The 19,500-nt window shown below is 42.6% G+C and overlaps 2 protein-coding genes across 2 annotated transcripts; both read right to left on the reverse strand.

The window, feature by feature from the left end:
* Positions 1-1,339: 1,339 nt before the first annotated feature.
* Positions 1,340-11,530, reverse strand: sirt6 (sirtuin 6). The gene is made up of 8 exons (XM_020463546.2): positions 11,280-11,530; positions 10,694-10,821; positions 9,700-9,882; positions 8,798-8,857; positions 7,513-7,608; positions 7,287-7,367; positions 4,691-4,814; positions 1,340-3,853 (listed from the first exon to the last, which is right to left on the reverse strand). Exons 1-8 carry the CDS (start codon positions 11,343-11,345, stop codon positions 3,440-3,442), a joined length of 1,152 nt encoding a protein of 383 aa, XP_020319135.1. The 5' UTR covers positions 11,346-11,530; the 3' UTR covers positions 1,340-3,439.
* Positions 11,531-14,684: 3,154 nt separating this feature from the next.
* Positions 14,685-19,494, reverse strand: LOC109872098 (ubiquitin-conjugating enzyme E2 R1). The gene is made up of 5 exons (XM_020463205.2): positions 18,306-19,494; positions 17,841-17,927; positions 17,453-17,550; positions 16,535-16,669; positions 14,685-16,430 (listed from the first exon to the last, which is right to left on the reverse strand). The coding sequence occupies exons 1-5, from the start codon at positions 18,489-18,491 to the stop codon at positions 16,223-16,225; spliced, it is 714 nt and encodes a 237-aa protein (XP_020318794.1). The 5' UTR covers positions 18,492-19,494; the 3' UTR covers positions 14,685-16,222.
* Between the last annotated feature and the right edge of the window lie 6 nt (positions 19,495-19,500).

Here is a 19,500-nt window from a genome sequence, read left to right on the forward strand (position 1 = left end):
AAGTGCCTACGCCGCATACAGGGCATCACATGTCGCGACCACATCCCAAACTCTATGACTAACCCAGTCTCCTCCCTGGTCAGATCGTTCCGACACTGACTGTTCAGTCACCTGGTCAGATCAAACCCACCTCTGGAGCTTGCCCTTATCCTCAAAGAGCCATCCACCAACTGGCCACACCCAAGAGGAAGACAAATAGCCAGATGGTCCGATCAGTCGGAGGACAACCTAAAAAGCCTCGGGCCTGGCCCAGAATAAGATGGCGTGGAGATCCATTTGTCAAGGGTCTTCAAGGAGTCTTCAAGGTGTGTGAGTGAACACTGTTCAACCATGGCATTCTTAATAGATAATTGCTTTGGAACTGCCAGAATGGTATATTACAAAGCAAGCTAAATCTACTCAGGCTTTTATAAAGCTAGCCAGCTTCAGTTAGCTTCACATTCCAGCTCAGGCTTCATCCGTACGACGGTGGATATTGCTTGTCCCCCAGATGCTAACTCTAGCAGGCTTGTAACTGTGTGTGCATGTTGCGCATGGCTAGTCGAACTCTTCATTGAGACAATGCTGAAACATAAATCCATGGGTCAGTGTCACGTTCTAATTTTTGCTGAAATCAACATGAAATAAAAGTTCTTGCAAATTCAGCAGACTATGGTGTGAAATAGGCTAGAAGTGCCGTTTTAATTGTATTACGTATTATTAATGCCATCTTTGATGTGGCTTTGTTGTGCTTCAATGCACAAGCACCTTCTTCTGCACCTGCCAATAAAATTATTTTGATAAAGTCATACAAGTTTTACTGTGCGTAGACTTTCAAATGCATCCTGTCATGACTTAATGTGATAGCTATTTTACCTACTTATTAATAAAACACTTGATTAATAAAATATTAGTAATTTCAAATGAAGGGGATGATGCAATCTTTGCGAGGGAGGGAATCTGATTTCATTGATACTCAACTAGCGGCTCAGTCATTTCATTCAGGGAAAGTGGATTTGGCCTTGAATTAGCCTGCCCCGTAGCAGGTTAGTTCTGAAAGATTCATTGCCATAGAAATGTACCTCACTAAAAGGTGAGCCAATTTCATATGACCGGTTATCCCAAGTTGAACTCCATTGACCAAAGTTACCTCGCCAACTCTTCAAAATCTGCCTAACAAACCTAGACACTTCCCCTGAATATGATCAGGTCAGATGGGTGTAAGCAGTGCCCCCCCACACAAAGGAGCACATGCATTTACCACAAGGGCCCTGGGTTTGCCGAGCAGAACACTTGAGCTAAATGGACCAAGCACAAACCACACAGAAAAACTAGGACATCACTCACACAAACACGTTTCTCAGATTGTCGCTGTGTGTGTCTATCAAGTGTTTATTACAAAACATCTGTAAAAAAGGTACAGAAATAAACAATGTTGCAACAAACTACATCATTCTTTCTAAATAAAAGTTCAAGAGAAAGTCAACTAGGACAGATGGCTTGACAGTGACAAGAAGCAGAGTATACAATAACAAAAAAAACTTCCTGTCATAGTATTTCCCATGACAGGAAGGAGTTACTGAGTTGCAAGGCGAAACAATTCTAGAATGGCTGTACAAAATTAGACTTCATTAGAAATCCCAGTGTAATGCCCATCACTAAACAAAGTGTCCGTACTCCAAATAAACAGTAAAGTGTCTAACAAAACACAGATGTGATCATGTATGCTAGCTCTATGGCAAAATCACTTACTTTTTACCATTTCACACCAACTGCCTTCAATTTACACCCGTTAGCCCCCTCTGCAAGACACCATGTCGTAGTGCTCTACTACAGAGTTCTAAACGGGTGCTTGACCCATACCTCACTTAGCTGTGTTTGAAATGTAATAAATATTATATGCCATTTAGCAGATGCTTTTATCCAACGCGACTTACAGTCATGCATGCATACATTTTAAGTATGGGTGATTGTGTGGTGTTGGGTGGCCTTGCTCTAGTGTACATGTCTTCATGGTCAGATTACTATTATATTCAAGGCTCTTCTTTCCCTTCTCTATATCTGTATTGCTGAGAAATGTTCACTAGAGAGCCGCACTCCTTGCTGGTTCTCCCTGTTACTTAATCAAGCCTTCCCTATGTTCTGTCAGAGGTATACAGTAACAGTCAAACGCTTGTACAATAATAGTGAAGACATCAAAACTATGGAATAACACACATGGAATCATGTAGTAACCAAAATTGTTAAGGACATATTTTAGATTATTCAGGGTAGCAACCCTTTACCTTTGACAGCTTTGCACAATCTTGGCATTCTCTCAACCAGCCTCATGAGGAAGTCACTTGGAATGCATTTCAATTAACAGGTGTGCCTTCTTAAAAGTTCATTTGTTGAATTTCTTTCCTTCTTAATTTGTTTGAGCCAATCTGTTGTGTTGGGCTAGAATACAGAAGATGGTCTTTTATCAAATAGGACTAAGTCCATATTATGGCAAGAACAGCTCAAATAAGCAAAGAGAAACGACAGTACATAATTACTTTAAGACATAAAGATCAGTCAATCCGGAAAATGTCGATCTTTGAAAGTTTCTTCAAATGCAGTCACAAAAACCATCAAGCACTATGATGAAACTGGCTCTCATGAGAAAGTTACCTCTGCTGCAGAGGATAAGTTCATTAGAGTTACCAGCCTCACAAATTGCAGCCCAAATAAATGCTTCACAGAGTTCTAGTAACAGACACATCACAACGTCAACTATTCAGAGGAGACTACATGAATCAGGCATTCATGGTCGAATTGCTGCAAAGAAACCAATACTAAAGGACACCAATAAGAAGAGACTTGCTTGGGCTAAGAAACACAAGCAGTGGACATTAGACCAGTGGAAATCTGTCCTTTGGTATGATGAGTCCAAATTTGATATTTTTGCACTTAGTGGGACTTTCATTTGTTTTTCAACAGGACAATGACCCAACACACCTCCAGGCTGTGTATGGGCTATTTGACCAAGAAAGAGAGTGATGGAGTGGTGCATTAGATGTCCTGGCCTCCTCAATCACCCAACTTCAAGACTATTGGAGAATCATTCCAAACTGGTTGAAAGAATGCCAAGAGTGTGCAAAATTGTCATGGCAAAGGGTGGCTACTTTGAAGAAACCAAAATATAAAATATTTTGATTTGTTTAAAAACTTTTTTGGTTACTACATGACTCCATATGTGTTATTTCATAGATGTATTCACTACTATTCTACAATGTAGAAAATAAAGAAAAACCCTTGAATGAGTAGGTGTCCAAACGTTGGACTGGTACTGTACATTCTCACTTACACAGACCTTTCTGCATTGGTCCCAGGCAGCATTGTTCTAGGTCAGTGTGTATAAGAACTGATTAAGGGACAATACTAAGACACTACTGGCTTATTCTTCACTCTGTTGGGCTCTTGGGGGCTGTCTGAACTGTCAGAGGGAGAGGGTTGGGGAGTTGTCCCCCTCGTTCTGGTCTCCACCTCTGGACAGGTCCTGGTTCTGTGTTTGGATTGGGATAGGGTTAGAGTCAGTACAGGCCTGCAGGTCTTTCTCATGCTCTTCTGTTGTTTGTTCCGCCCTCTCTTTCTTAACTGCAATCTTCTCTTCATCCTCCTCTTCCTTCTTTGGTTCTCCTAGTCTTTTCCTACCCTCCCTTTTAGCCTCTTTCTTCACACCCTTCTTTACTTCCTTCTTTGTAGCAATGGCAGGAAGTGGTTTCTGGTCAGGGGTGGAGCTCTCGCAGACGGTGGGCCCGTCCCACTTTGGAATGTCCAATCCCAGCAGCTCCATCAACTGGCTCATGACCTCGTCCACATAACCGTTGATACGCAGGTGCGCGTGTTTGTCCTGCCAGACAGAAACGAACATGAGCTTGAGACCTCGACCAGTAACAACCTAGTACCTACCACGTCAGTGTTTGCAAAACACAAACGACAGAAGGGCCAGGATAGGAGTATATACTTACCATGTGATGTAACCTGATCCAAAAAACGGCAGGACCTCAAATGAGAACCGTCAGCTGCGAAAATTTTACTTGTCCACCGTTAAGGGCGAAACCACCCAGACAAGTGCAAGACTACACATCAAGACGCTACTGCATCTTACTTATGCCTTTGTATTCCTTACGGAACATAGGCCATCATTGAGTTGCCTCTAAACTTTCTACAGGTCCTGCAGTAGGATTAGCTGAGAGAATGTGTTGAGTCATTAATCAAGTATGATCTCACTGAACACATTGGCTGAATTATTCATGCAGCTGGGTTTCTATTTTTAGCTTGAAACTTCTGTGGAACACCAGACCTTAGAATTACACGGTTCTATGTGACAATAGGAAACTTCTGAAGATAACAGGCTGTAAACATCCGAGAGCTACTTGATTTGAACTGCGCAAACAATCATTTGTGGAAATCGAACGATATTGTGTTCATGTTCGCAGCTCATGTTTAATAGGATACAGCGTGATTGAGTTAATTACATGTAAGTTGAGGTTTGTGTGCGTGTCCATTTAGTGGTGCACAGATTGTTGTGTGTGTGTATCAAATCGTTTTATTTGTCACATACATGTTTAGCAGATGTTATTGCAGGTGTAGCGAAATGCTTGTATATGTCAGTGAGTGTGTGCGTTACTCATGTGTTTTTTAAGTTAGAGTTTGTTTGTGTGTGCGTGTGGTTTGCGAGACTCACATGTTTGGTGGGCTGAAGGTTGACGATGACCACCTTGCCCCCCTTGCGTTTGGTGAAGAGGGGCAGGTCTCCGCTGGGCTTGATCTGCAGAGAGGTACCCAGGGTCAGCGCTAGGTCGGCCCGTCTAGACAGAGAAACACCACAAAACTACATTACCCATAATCATTACCTACAAACAACCAGGTCCACCACCATAGAACCTGCTATATACAGTGCATTCGGAAATTATTCAGACCCCTTGACTTTTTCCACATTTTGTAAATTTACATCCTTATTCTAAAATGACTTAAAACAGCTTTTTCTTCCCCAGTCTACACACAAACCCCATAATTACAAAGCAAACTGGTTAAATTGTTGTAAATTTATAAATACAAATAAACTGAAATATCACATTTACATAAGCATTCAGACCCTTTACTCAGTACTTTGTTTTAGTATCTTTGGCAGCCATTACAGCCTCAAGTCCTCTTTGGCACACCTGTATTTGGGGAATTTTCCTAGTCTTCTCTTTAGATCCTCTCAAGTTCGGTCAGGTTAGATGGGGAGTGTCACTGCACAGCTATTTTCAGGTCTCTCCAGAGATGTTCGATCAGGTTCAAGTCCAGGCACTGATTGGGCCACTCAGGGACATTGAGACTTTCAGGCCAAATAGTTAAATCTTGGTTTCGTCAGACCAGAGAATCTTGTTTCTCATGGTCTGAGAGTCCTTTAGGTGCCTTTTGGAAAACTCCATGCTGGCTGTCATGTGCCTTTTTACTGAGGAGTGGCTTCCATCGGGCCACTCTACCATAAAATACCTGATTGGTGGAGTGCTGCAGAAACGGTGGTCCTTCTGAAAGGTTCTCCCATCTCCACAGAGGAAATCTGGAGCTCTGTCAGTGACCATCAGGTTCTTGGTCACCTCCCAGACCAAGGCTCTTCTCCCCCGATTGCTCTGTTTGGCCGGGTGGCCAGCATTAGGAAGCGTCTTCGTGGTTCCAAACTTCTTCCATTTAAGAATGACGAAGGCCACTGTGTTCTTAGGGACCTTCAATGCTGCAGACATTTTTTGGTACCTTTCCCCAGATCTGTGCCTCGACACAATCCTGTCTCGGAGCTCTACGGACAATTCCTTCAACCTCATTGCTTGGTTGTTGCTCTGACATGCACTGTCGACTGTAGGACTTTATCTAGACAGGTGTGTGCCTTTCCAAATCATGTCCAATCAATTGAATTTACCACAGGTGGACTCCAATTAACGTTATACAAACAGCTCAAGGATGATCAATGGAAACAGGATGCACCTGATATCAATTGAGCCTCATAGCAAAGAGCCCAAATACACATCTAAATAAGGTGTTTCTGTTTTTCATCCATTTGCAAAAATGTCTAAAACCTGTTTTCGCTTTGTCATTATGGGGTAGTGTGTGTAGATTGATGAGGAAAATGTTTTATTTAATCCATTTTAGAACAAGGCTGTAACGTTACAAAATGTGGAAAAAGTCAAGGGGCCTGAATACTTTCTGAATGCACTGAACACTGTGTTAAGTTGTTTTAATGTCACATGTACAAGTAAAGTGAACTACTGTTCGTGCAAGCTCTAAACCCAACAACGCAGTATCAATAATGCAGTAATAGTAAAAATAACATAAGGCAGAACAAAAACACACAAAGGGACTAAGAACACACCCCTGTGGGGGACCCCGTGTTGAGGGTCAGCATGGCGGAGGTGATGTTGCCTACCCTCACCACCAGTCCATTATCCAGTTGCAGAGGGAGGAGGTGTTTAGACCCAGGCACTGTTCCCACAAAAAAATCCACAGCTCTCCACCCTTATCAGTGACCGCAACCATGTGATTTCCTTTACTCAGTACATTCCAAGCCCCTGGCTCAAATCCAACCTTACTTGACTCCACCATATGCATTCCTCCTACAGATAACCATTCACTTCTGATGTAACAACCAGACTGTTGGCCTTCTCCTTTCCATAGGATACCTGATGTCTAACAATATTTTAGAAGTCAGAACCCATCAGTCTACAGTAGCAGCCAATGTGTGTTGTAGGCCTTAATTTCATGAGACATTTGAAAAAAACATGCAGGGCTTGACATTAACCTGTTTATCCACTTGTCCTTCAGATAAGTAGGTGACTAAAAATGTTGTTGTTCGATGCAAGACACCACTTTCCAAAATAAAATTCATTATTATTCCCTTATCATTATTATAGAAAATCAGACAAATTATGCTACCCTCTGCCTATTTGCTACTTAGCCTTCCTCAAAAGCTAGGTCAGGGCCAACAAGGATCTGTGACAGACAATTGTTCTAATATAAATCACTTCAGTCTAATTATGTAAGTGCAATGTGTGTGTGCGCGCATACTTGTAGATTTAATGAAGAGGACAAAGGTCATCCATTAAAGGGGATTACGTTGGGAATTAGTTGACCCAGAAATGGAGTGGTGGTTTGCACATCAATAGATAGAGGCATACACAAGACTGTGCCGCCATATAAAAGGGTTACCTAACATTCCGACCTACAGGGCCAACAGAAATACACTTACTTATTTAAGGAGGTGCTCTGCTTTTGTTCTCTGTCTTTCTATCTTTTTCTCTTACCTGCTAGCTTCTTCGGCTCTGTTGAGGTCTTTTTCAGGCAGAGCTTCCTCCCAGTCCAGTATGGTACTGATGAGCTTCCCCCTGTGTGAACACACACACTTTAGGGTAATTTCTTAGCAGACACCTGGCTATGTACTGATACAGCGTGATGATCTGATATCTTATTAGTGTATTTCCCTGAAATACCAAGACGGTGAAGCTGGATGAGTAATCCCCAGTGTGTTACCTGCAGGACCTGAGTCCTCTTCCCCGGACCTCCACACAGTATTTTCCAGTGGGTTTCAGCCCCATCACACCAATCACCTTTTCCCGCACATACTGCCTGAAAAACCACACATCCATCAGAACCTGTGATGCCTTTCACATTGACTTACTGGTGAAGAACCTTCGGTGAGGCAGTGCCATATAATTCAGTATTAGAACTCTGATGGACAGTGCCACTTTACATGTGACAGTTATCAACACAGATCAGCGAACAAACACATTTCAAAGAGTTTAAAGAGCGTGTGAGGTGGCTGATGTAAATACTTTGCTGTTGTCATGCCCGTGTAGGGTAGTACAGATGGTGGCTGAAGGCTAGATAAGTGATTCCTATTAGTATGTTGCTGGAATGGATTTCCCCTGCTTACAAGCCAGCCTCCCTTGCCCAAGTTGCCTCAGGTTGTTAACATATGGAAAGTGAGAAGTCTGTCTATTCTTGTTTATTTTTTGTGGAATTGACAGTTGAAGTAGGGAAACAGTTTTGGCAGATTTAGATTAGAATTTAGATTAGAATTAGCATCAATGCCTCCCGAGTGGGGCAGCGGATCTAAGGCACTGCTTCACAGTGCTAGAGGCATCATTACAGACCAGGGTTCGATCCCAGGCTGTGCCGCAGCCGGGTGCGACCGGGAGACCCATGAGGCGGCACACAATTGACCCAGCGTTGTCCGGGTTAGGGGAGGGTTTGGCCGGCTGAGATATCCTTGTCTCATCATGCTCTAGCGACTCCATGTGGTGGCCCGGGCGCCTGCAAGCTGACTTCGGTAGCCAGTTGTACGTTGTTTCCTCCGACACATTGGTGCGGCTGGCTTCCGGGTTAAGCGAGCAGTGTTGTCAAGAAGCAGTGCGGCTTGGCGGGGTCGTGTTTTGGCGGATGCATTGCGCTCCATCTTCACCTTTCCCTAAGTCCGTATGGGGGTTGCAGCAATGGGACAAGACTGTAACTACCAATTGGATATCAAGAAATTGGGAAGAAAAAAAAGCGGTAACAATAACAAGATTTAGCATAAATTGAAAACAGTGCAGGGTTAATCAACCTGGCTTTTATATGACGTGTGTATGTGTGACAAAGAGAGTGGGTTCAGTATGAATTAACCAGTTGAGGGCACACAAAATAACAATTTTTGTTCAAGATGGGCTGAACTGTGTTTCGCTATGCTTTCATTCTAATGTGAAGCGCATAACATTTCTATTCTTTTGAATTCGTCGTGTGTGACATCTTTCACTAAGAGTGGTTTGAACAGACGTACTTGCCACACTTCCCACACTCCTCCACGAACATGTTCCCATGCAACTCAGAGAGCAGATTTCTGAATCAGAGAGAGAAAGAGAGACTGCTTATTTCACATAAGTATGTAATGACAAACAATTTATATGAATGTAAATGAGTGTTGAAGCAACGCACATTGGCTCCCCGGACTATCTGTATTGTGTCCCGCCACCCCCACCCGCCAAACCCTCTTTTACACTCCTGCTACTCTCTGTTTATCATCTATGCATAGTGACTTTAACTATACCTACATGTCTGTATTGCATCAATTAGCCCGACTGACAGGTGCCTGTACATAGCCTCGCTACTGTTATTTTCACTGTTGTTTTTATTTCGTTACTTATCTATTGTTCACCTAATACCTATTTTTTACTTACAAATTGCAATGTTGGTTAGAGCCTGTAAGTAAGCATTTCACTCTGAGGTCTACACCTGCTGTATTCGGCACACATGACAACTAAACTTTGATTTGAACAGAGTACTTTAGTTTTGCATTTCCTTCCCAACTGAATACCATATAGATTGGAATAATGGTATTCTCCTGCTAATGTATTGAATCATATTGATTTCACTCTCTAGCTGTAGCCGTTCCAATTCTATGAAATCCTATTCACAAGAGAGACCAGGGCTTATTCAAAGAGTCTTTAAAATAGGAGTCATGATCTAGAATCAGGTCCCTCCTGTCCATAGAATCTGATCATATGATCTAAAAGACAAAACTAATCCTAGATCTGCATTTATTCTCTGAGACACTTTATAAATACGGGTCCTGGTCAGAGAATGATTGTAGTATTTCATTCGGATAGTATAGCAGGTTTCATATTTTATTTAACCATGAAAAACTCATTGAGATACAGAGTCTCTTTTTCAAAGGAGTGTTACCTGGGGAAGCCGGAGCGGACGTGGATGCCGTCCACATTCTGGCTGATGAGGTATTTGAGGTAGCTGGCTCTCTGCAGCCCCAGCAGGGCCATGTGAGTGAGGCTGGGCCGAGCTTCCTCGAATGTGGTGTCAAAGTGGGGAGACTCACCCCTCTCCTCCATTGTCCACACTCCTTTGGGACCCCTGAGAGAGGTAGACAACATAGAAGTGTGAGAGGTGTGTACAAACGCACGCACACTCACATCTAAGGTTATGACAGGGCAACATACAAGACAGACTGTCAAGCAATCTCTCCACATCTCTGTAGTAAGGTGTGACATCAGTTGTGGTAGCTGCCGGGCTTCAAAAGGCAAGAGATGCATTTCTATGCAAGAGGAAGAGCGAGACATACTGAGAATACAGAATGAAGGCCATAGCATTCCCCTCTCTCCCATTCTCTTTTAACTGACACGGGGAAACGTGTCCTTTTTATGCCTAGGTTTTTCAGTAATGGACCACTAATTAAATTCAAGGACAAACAGACAGGCAGGCAGACAAACCAGAATGACAGAAGGCTGATTAATTAAATATGAATGTAAAGTCCTCTAGTCCTTTTCCGCACAGCAGCAATGGAGAAAAGGGAAAACCCGTGAAGACACAAGCAGAGACCGAGAGAATAAGAATTACATTGTAATGACAAGTAATATAAAAGAAAACGTTGGAAAGTTGGTGTGAAAGTCAACATCACAGAGATCCAGCCAACATTATGGTACAATCATTGCTCTGGTAACAGAGCTAGCCTATACTGCCCCCCTCTGCTGATACCACAGTACTGCAGCCAAATAAGAGGATGGTGTTTACTCACTTTTCCTATATTCTTACTTGAATCGTTTAAAATGCATTATTCATTATTCAATTTCTTGAGCGAGAAAAAGACACTGATCCAATGAGTGTGCTTCTTTAGCCTATGGCGATGCGCTCAGAGTGGTTGAGCGGTACAGGGTAATGGGCTTACCTGAAGTCAGGTATGCCTGAAGAGGTGCTGATGCCTGCCCCAGAGTGGACCACCAGGTACTGGGACTCCCTAATCAGCTGGGCCAGAGCCTCCACCTTCCCCTTTAACTCTTCTTTACTGTCAAACGACTGGGAGAGAGTAGGGATGGGGAGATAACGGGGGCAGAGATGAGAGGGAACGTGAAGGGAGGATAGGGATGAAGATGAGAGGACCGGACGGGGTGGGAAGAGTAAGAAAGATGGGAGAGAGTGTAGAGGGTAGTGTCGGTGTAGGGCAGGTTTGACTCATCTATTTCAGTGGGGTGCCCGGTGCAGTGTGTGGAGAACATGGCAAAACGTGCCAAAGGGACTAGGGCACCAGCAACAACAACGTAATGGTAGGGGAAACACTACACTGGCGTTCATGTTAGCTTTAGTGTGTAACAGAGATATAATAGTATTAGCTAGCTAGTTTTGAACTACCTGTATATTGGCAGTATTGGATATTGTGCTGCGGTAGTAGGTACACTTCTGGCTAGACTAGAGGGAATCCTCGAAAAGCTTTGTAGTAACTTAGCTAGCTAGCTAACACCTGCCTGTGTGTTTACCTCCGGGAGCCCGCAAACACCTTTGTCCGCATATGTAGACAGTCCAGCGGCGTAGTTTACAGACATTACTGCAGCTCCTCAACAAAAACTCAGAAATATACCTCAATGCTCTCGTAAATATTCTCGTTCAACGCAATGAGCTTTTGTTTCTTTCTGAAAACCAGCCCACTTGCTCGTTGTTGAGACCCCGCTTGGTGACGTCATCTATAAGGGACGATTCTACTTAAAATGACTGATGAGTTATTTGGCTTGGCTGTAGTGCAGAAAATTCACCGGATGTATAAATGTGAAGCATCCGGTTGGCGTTTCCACTCACTACCAAATATGGTGATGAGAGGAAGCCAAGTGGCTGCACCGTAGGCATTCTTCGGGTATTTCCGGTACTTCCAGGCGGACAATTTTGAAACGTGTAGGACTTCAGCTACCGAGTTCAAGCAAAATTAACGAGTGGGACATCCGACTTAGTGAATGAGTTGTTGGTGTGTGAGAAGTTTGGAAGTCTGAAAGCCGAAATGGCGGCGAGTAGTAAGGAACGAAATGGAGAAAAGGTTCCAGTTGTGCTGGAATGCTAACAATATAATAATTTTGCACGCCCAATTATTCAGTTTATGATTTGTTTTAAAAGTTTGAAATATCCAATAAATGTCGTTCCACTTCATGATTGTGTCCCACTTGTTGTTGATTCTTCACAAAAAAATACAGATTTATATCTTTATGTTTGAAGCCTGAAATGTGGCAAAAGGTCGCAAAGTTCAAGGGGGCCGAATACTTTCGCAAGGCACTGTAAACTTATGATGGTATAAAGGTCAGCCATTTTGGTCAACCATGGTTTGCCAGTGAATTGATAAGATATTTACACGGAAGAAAAATGCTAATGAAACATGCAACCATTTCAAAGATTTTACTGAGTTACAGATCATATAAGGAAATCAGTAAATTGAAATAAATTGATTTGGCCCTAATCTATGGATTTCACAAATTGGAATTCAGATATTGATCTATTGGTCACAGATACCTTTACAAAAAAAGGCAGGGGGATGGATCAGAAAACCTGTCAGTATCTAGTGTAACAACCATTTGCCTCATGCAGCGCGACACATCTCCTACGTATAGAGTTGATCAGGCCGTTGATTGTGGCCTGTGGAATGTTGTCCCACTGCTCTTCAACGGCTTTGCGAAGTTGCTGGATATTAGCGGGAACTGAAACACGCTGACTTACATGTCGATCCAGAGCATCCCAAACGTGCTCAATGAGTCACATGTCTGGTGAATATGCAGGCCATGGAAAAGTGAGCGGAGGTCGGGTTGTCTTCTGAGAATTCGTAGTCGAGTGAGTAAACACCCACTGCCATCCGTTCTATTGGCCAACATGCAATCATTGGAAAATAAAATGGATGACCTACGATCAAGATTATATAACCAACGCGACATTAAAAACTGTATTATCTTATGTTTCACCGAGTCGTGGCTGAACGACGACACAGATAATGTAGAGCTGGCGGGATTTTCCATGCACAGGCAGGACAGAGAAGCTACATCTGGTAAGACTAGGGGTGAGGTATTGCTCGCCTGAGGTAGAGTACCTTATAAGCTGTAGACCACACTATCTACCAAGAGAGTTCATCTATATTATTCGTAGCCATCTATTTACCACCACAAACCAATGCTGGCACTAAGACAGCACTCAACCAGCTGTATAAGGCCATAAGCAAACAAGAAAATTCTCATCCAGAAGTGGCGCTCCTAGTGGCCGGATACTTTAATGCAGGCAAACTTAAATCCGTTTGACCTCATTTCTACCAACATGTGTAACCAGAGGGAAAAAATGTCTAGACCACCTTAACCCCACACACAGAGACGCTTACAAAGCTCTCCCTCGCCCTCCATTTGGCAAATCTGACCATAATTATATCCTCCTGATTCCTGCTTACAAGCAAAAACTAATGCAGAAAGTACCAGTGACTCGCTCAATGCGGAAGTGGTCAGATGACGCGGATGCTACGCTACAGGACTGTTTTGCTGGCATAGACTGGAATATGTTCCGGGATTCATCAAATGGCATTGAGGAGTATACCACCTCAGTCATCGGCTTCATCAATAAGTGCATTGATGACATCGTCCCCACAGTGACCGTACGTACATATCCCAAGCAGCCATGAGCTGCCCAATGACACAAGCCTACCAAACAAGTTAAATGCCTTTTATGCTCGCTTTGAGGCAAGCAACACTGAAGCATGCATGAGAGCACCAGCTGTTCTGGATGACTGCGATAATGCTCTCAGTAGCTGATGTAAGCAAGACCTTTAAACAGGTCAATATTCACAAAGCTGCGGGGTCAGATGGATTACCAGGACATGTACTCAAAGCAACTGGCAAGTGTCTTCACTGACATTTCCAACCTCTCCCTGAAATACCTACATGTTTCAAGCAGACTCCCAGTGTATTCGGCGCATGTCACAAATAAAGTTTGATTTGGAAGAACTGGGACATTTCCAGCTTCCAGGAATTGTGTACAAATCCTTGCAATATGGGCCCATGCATTATCATGCTGAAACATGATGTGATGGCGGTAGATGAATGGCACGACAATGGGCCTCAGGATCTCGTACGGGTATCTCTGTGTATTCAAATTGCGATCGATAAAATGCAATTGTGTTCGATGTCCGTAGCTTATGCCTGCCAATACCATAACCCCACCGCCACCATGGGGCACTCTGTTCACAACATTGACATCAGTAAACTGCTCGCCCACACGACGCCATCTGCCCGTTACAGTTGAAACCAGAATTCATCCGTGAAGAGAACACTTGTCCAGTGTGCCAGTGGTCATCGAAGGTGAGCATTTGCCCACTGAAGTCAATTACGACTCCAAACTGCAGTACGGCCATACGGAGCAAAATATTGTTTAGGAGTATTTCGGTAATAAAGCCCTTTCGTAGGTAAAAAAAACAACATTCTAATTGGCTGCGTCCTGCCCAGTTGTGAAATCCATAGAGTAGGGCCTAATTTATTTATTTCAATTGACTGATTTCCTTATTTGAACTGTAACACAAAATCTTTTAAATTGTTGCAAGTTGGATTTATATATTTGTTCAGTATGTGGGAATATTTTTGGTTGACAAATCTTTACACAATTTCTGATATCACCTTTTATTTTCTTGTAATAGTGAAATATGCCTCGACTACCATTAAGTTAAGACTTTCTCGCTGACCAATATGGCTGCCATTTTCAACCCTTTCTGGAACTTTTGAGTTTGACAATTACTTCTATAGGCTGTCTATGGTTGATGTACTATCGACAGCACACACACCATTGTTACACTACAATCAACTTATGCATTGTTGTAAAAACAATTGTGATGTATACTGCCCATTTCAATTGGGTGTAGGAGGAAGAAAATACAATTTGTTTTCCGATAATGATCTTTATTTGTTCAGTTTTAAATAGGCAAAAAATAAAATACATGTAAATAAAATGAAAAGGTGATCATCCATATAGCCACATGTGCATATCAGTAAGTGTACATGTTACTGTAAACCATATCTGAAGCCCACCAGGTAGGATAAACTAGATCACGTTACCATCTTAAAATATAATTTTTCCTCATTCTTAAATATCCTGAGAAAGTTAAATTAAGCCAAATTAGAATAAAATGCAACATCCAATATTGCTGACACACACACACCTGTTTGGAGATTCATGATAGCACCCCCCAGCAGCACACACAAAATAAATAAGAAAAAACAAAAGTGGCTGCCATTTTCATTCCCAATTCCCACTGCTTGCTGACTGATACAACATATTGAAGAGATACAATGTTCCAACAGAAACCCACCAACATCGACCCCAGGACATTTGAAAGCATTCTCTAACAAAGACTACAGGCATAATTCTCAATGAAAGGAGAATAAAAACTGCAAACGTAGCTAATTATGAAGCTGCTAAACCCATACAGCTAACTTTTTTTTCTCTCCATACAGTTGGGCTCCACTGGTTGAGTTCTCTGGCTCCATCCTGCTTCGCAGAGGAGAACCTTGATGAGCAAAGGGTCTCTGAGGAGATTCTGTCCAAACGCAGGAGAACTGGTTGCCGCAGCATCGTTGGGCGCTTTAGAAGCACACACTCCACTTTCAAATGACAGCCGTAACTATCTGAGGTGGTGTTCTCTAAGCCAGCAAAACGCTGTTAAAATGTTCAAACTGGGTTTGGGCCACAGCTCAAGCTCAACCCGGGGACCCCCAGACAGAAGTCATTAGCGTTTCCATGATCACACTTTTTTCTAAATTCAATCAAACCAGTATGGCGACAAGAGCAACGGTCCATCTAAGAGAAAATTTAATGTGTCCAAGATGTCTGACATGCAGAAACACCCATGTCGCAAAATGTATCGTCCGTTTTCCATCGCACAAAAATTTAAGGGTGGTGAGAACACAGAACCTCATCTTGGAGATAAATAAGTTCTGCTGTGTCAGTCACACAGATACCATGACAGATGGAGAAGTCTTCAGTCACCTGTTCAGTCAATGAAGTCTATAGGTGAGGGAACTAGAGGCGGCAAGTTGAAGGGAAACTTAACAAGTGAGAGATCTAACTTATGGGCCTGATTTACCAAGTGTTTTCACCAGTGCAATGTTGACACCTGTTTTTTTTAACAGGTAGTCAAACAAGGACAAAAGGTAGCATGTCATTTTTTGCTTTATTTTAGTCAATCCTTTCAGAAAATAACAGGTGCCGCCTTTCCACTGGTAGAAAACTGAGCACACCAGGCCCAGCCTAAGTGTTCTTGGATTCTGAGAAGAAACTGAGGAGAACCACTTGCCATCTGTGGATAGAAAAAGTGAGAGGTTTAAAATATGTGAAGTAGTCCTTTCAGAACTGTCTCTCCTATGGGAGAAGTCAGGGAGCGCATGCGTCAGCCATCCAGGTTCACATTTAGGACGCGTCACGACTCCTCTGTCCCAGAGTCATCTTCATCGTAGCAGCAGTCGTCTTCATCCTCCAGATCCTCGTCGTCATAGTAATCGTCATAGAAGAGGTCAGAGCCCTCGTCAGGTGGCGGGGCGCGAGTGCGGACACAGTATTCGGCCAGTGTGGTGGGGACCTTCACCCCGTCGCGTTCCGCCTCAGCCTTAGTGGCCAACACCTGCTTCCTGAGAGACAGTGAGATAGAGAGGGTGAATAAGTGTGTGTGCTGTACTCTCTGTCCTTGTGGTATGTATGCATGCTACACTTTGTCCTTTGTGTGTGTACCTACCGAATGATCTCTGCGTACTCTCTGTCCTTGCCCTTGCTGTCTCTCCACTTGCGGTACATGACGGAGGCATCCACATTGGCCGGGGAGAAGGTGTTGGGCTCGTTCAGCAGAGAGATGACACTCAGAAGGATGGTCCTACAGGAGCCACACAGAGGGTTTGATGTCAGAAAGAAGAACCAAGCAGTTCCTATCGAAGTAAGCTGGTTGACTCATTGATCCTGCTTTGTTTTATTTATTTCACTTTTATTTAACCAGGTAGGCTAGTTGAGAACAAGTTCTCATTTGCAACTCCGACCTGGCCAAGATAAAGCATAGCAGTGTCAACAGACAACACAGAGTTACACATGGAGTAAACAATTAACAAGTCAATAACACAGTAGGTGTGGGATACAGGCTAGGATATTTATACCTGTCGATGTTGATATAAACCTAAAATGTTGCTGGTAAAAATAAGACCTACAACTTCTTAAATTAGAACTGACAAACATGACTTATAGTATTCCACGTAACTGGGTCAGACAGAAAATAAACAAAGTGTAACAGGGTTTCTGTGCAGTCTTGGAGAGGTTCCACTGAAGCCAGATAGACATGTGTCATGTGATCTGAGTATGAGTGACACAGCACAATGGGAGAGAGCGGGGCATAGAGGAGAGGGACAGAGAAAGAAGGGATGAAAATGGAGTGTGATAGAAGGGAGAGTGATATAGTAAGCAGAGGGAGAGCAGGGGTGTATTAATTCTATGGATTCTGTTGGAAAACATTTCCTAAACGGAAGCAAACCAAATGAAACAGGGAGGGACCTAGCTGAATTTGTCAACTGTTTGGTAATGGGAGAAGGTCACAGAGGAAAAATGAAGCAGAAGGAAAAGGTACAGAGAGAAGGGGATGTGGGGTTAGAGAACATGCTGAGATGTGTACCTAACATTCTGGGTAGGGTTCCACCTCTCAGAGGGCAGCTCTCCACTCTGAGGGTCATCAACTGGAGGGTGCAGAATGGATATACACACGTCCCCATTCTAACACAGGGAAGAGGCTAAAATTAATACACAGACAGGTTCATGTTCACAAATTGCAGGTATGACTAGGATTAGCCACAAAAAGATGGAGAGAAATGTAGATTAACACCACAAAATGTCTGAATGTCTGATTGAGCGTACCATACAGCTGCCGTTGTCCGGGTTTGGCTATCATTGTAAATAAGAATCTGTTCTTAACTGACTTGCCTAGTTTAATAAAAGGTTACACAATGTATTTTTCTAGAATTAAAATGTATTTAAATTTTTATTAAAATTGTATCTCTTCTTACCTCATAGATGTTGGGGTGCCACATCTTGGTGAGAAAACGGAAAGCAGGTGGTGAATAGGGGTAGTCAATGGGGAATTTGATGCGAGCCTGTGGGACACAGGGAGCGAAGCAAATATGTCAGCAACATGTCCTAACATGCGTCTCTGGGGCCTAAACTACCTAACCGGATTCAATTGTAATCCTGATGTCGCAACCCAGTGCTGCGTAGACCAAACTAGAGAGCAACAACAGCGTGACCCATAAACAAGTTTGACACTAAACAGTACTGCTTGTCACTGCAGGCTGCATCAATAGAATGCAGATGCGATGTTACGTTTTTCACGGGCCTATTATTAAAGGAAGCCAACAATGTAGTTGTCCATTAGTAATGGTGGCTAGCTAGCAAACAAAATAAATTAGGAAAATAGCATTTGTGTATGTAACATATTTGCAAAACAAGCTGACATACCTACGCGTCGAACTTACCTTGAAATACCCTCCTTCATAGTGAGTATTAGGAGGTCCAAAAATGGCCACTTCCCAATTGTATAAATCTGCCTCGTCAACCAATGTTATTCTGAAGCCCTCGACTGGCTCCTCTTGAAGGCTCTTCATTTCTAACATTAATGCTTTCTGTGAGCTTGCTACGTGAGTAGGACCATGTTGCGCCATGGTAAAATAGCAAACTAGCGAATCTAGTTAACCTCGTTGTTTACTCGAACACACGTAACAACCTAGCTAGCCACCTGATTCTGCAAAAAAAAAAAAAACCTTTTCTTTGTTGCGATTTCGCGATGCGGACAAATGCTAGTTAGCTAACTTTTATTTTGCTTCAGGTGGATGGATTTGTTGTGAAACCGCGCAATGTTTTATCTGGCTAATTATCTTTATAAAATAGCTAAATTTAGAAAAAATCATACTAAAAATAAATGTTTTGGTATTTCAGTAGTTAGGCTCACCGACCTAGCTGACTGCCGTGGAGATAGCTACAGTTAGCATAAGGCGCTAGCTATTGATCAAAGGAATATTTTAAAAAGCGGTTACTTTGCTACTGATAGTTATACTAAAATAATTAGTTTCTGACCAGCCAAAGTCTATACAACATGAATATATTTTTCAACTGCGAACGTCTGTGTCCCTGCTGGCTAGCAATGTGAGGAGTGAAAGCAGTCTCCTCTTCTCTCAAAACGTTCAATAAGATTGCAGTGCCGTCTGGGAAATGAAGTTCCAATGAAACATGGAACTTAAACTTCTCATATCAGCATTGCAAAAATTGCCAAAAGGTTTCATGATATACATTTTATTCACCATGTTTATTGTACAAGTACTCCAATTAATTGTGTATAGCAATGTATTTACAACTCTTTCATTATTTTCGAGGTTTTAAAAACTACACTCACTGCATTTCTGGAAAACAGTCAAATGGTGTGACGTTACAACAACACGAATGTTGTTTGTTTTGATGTGAAGTGCCTTGCTTGGCATTTTCGATGTCAATTTGTGTGTAAACTGAAATATTTCTATACAAAATACTTATAGATGGATAGTAGTGTGCGGATTTCATTGATCATGATAAAATACTTGAGAAAAGCGCAGTTGTATTTCACCATCCCCCATTCTGCTCCAAACCAAACGACCAATCAGTTTATAATATGACGCGTACAAACTGCGTCGGTGCTCA

Source organism: Oncorhynchus kisutch, linkage group LG27 (assembly GCF_002021735.2).
Source record: "Oncorhynchus kisutch isolate 150728-3 linkage group LG27, Okis_V2, whole genome shotgun sequence".
NCBI classification, from domain to species: Eukaryota; Metazoa; Chordata; class Actinopteri; order Salmoniformes; family Salmonidae; genus Oncorhynchus; species Oncorhynchus kisutch.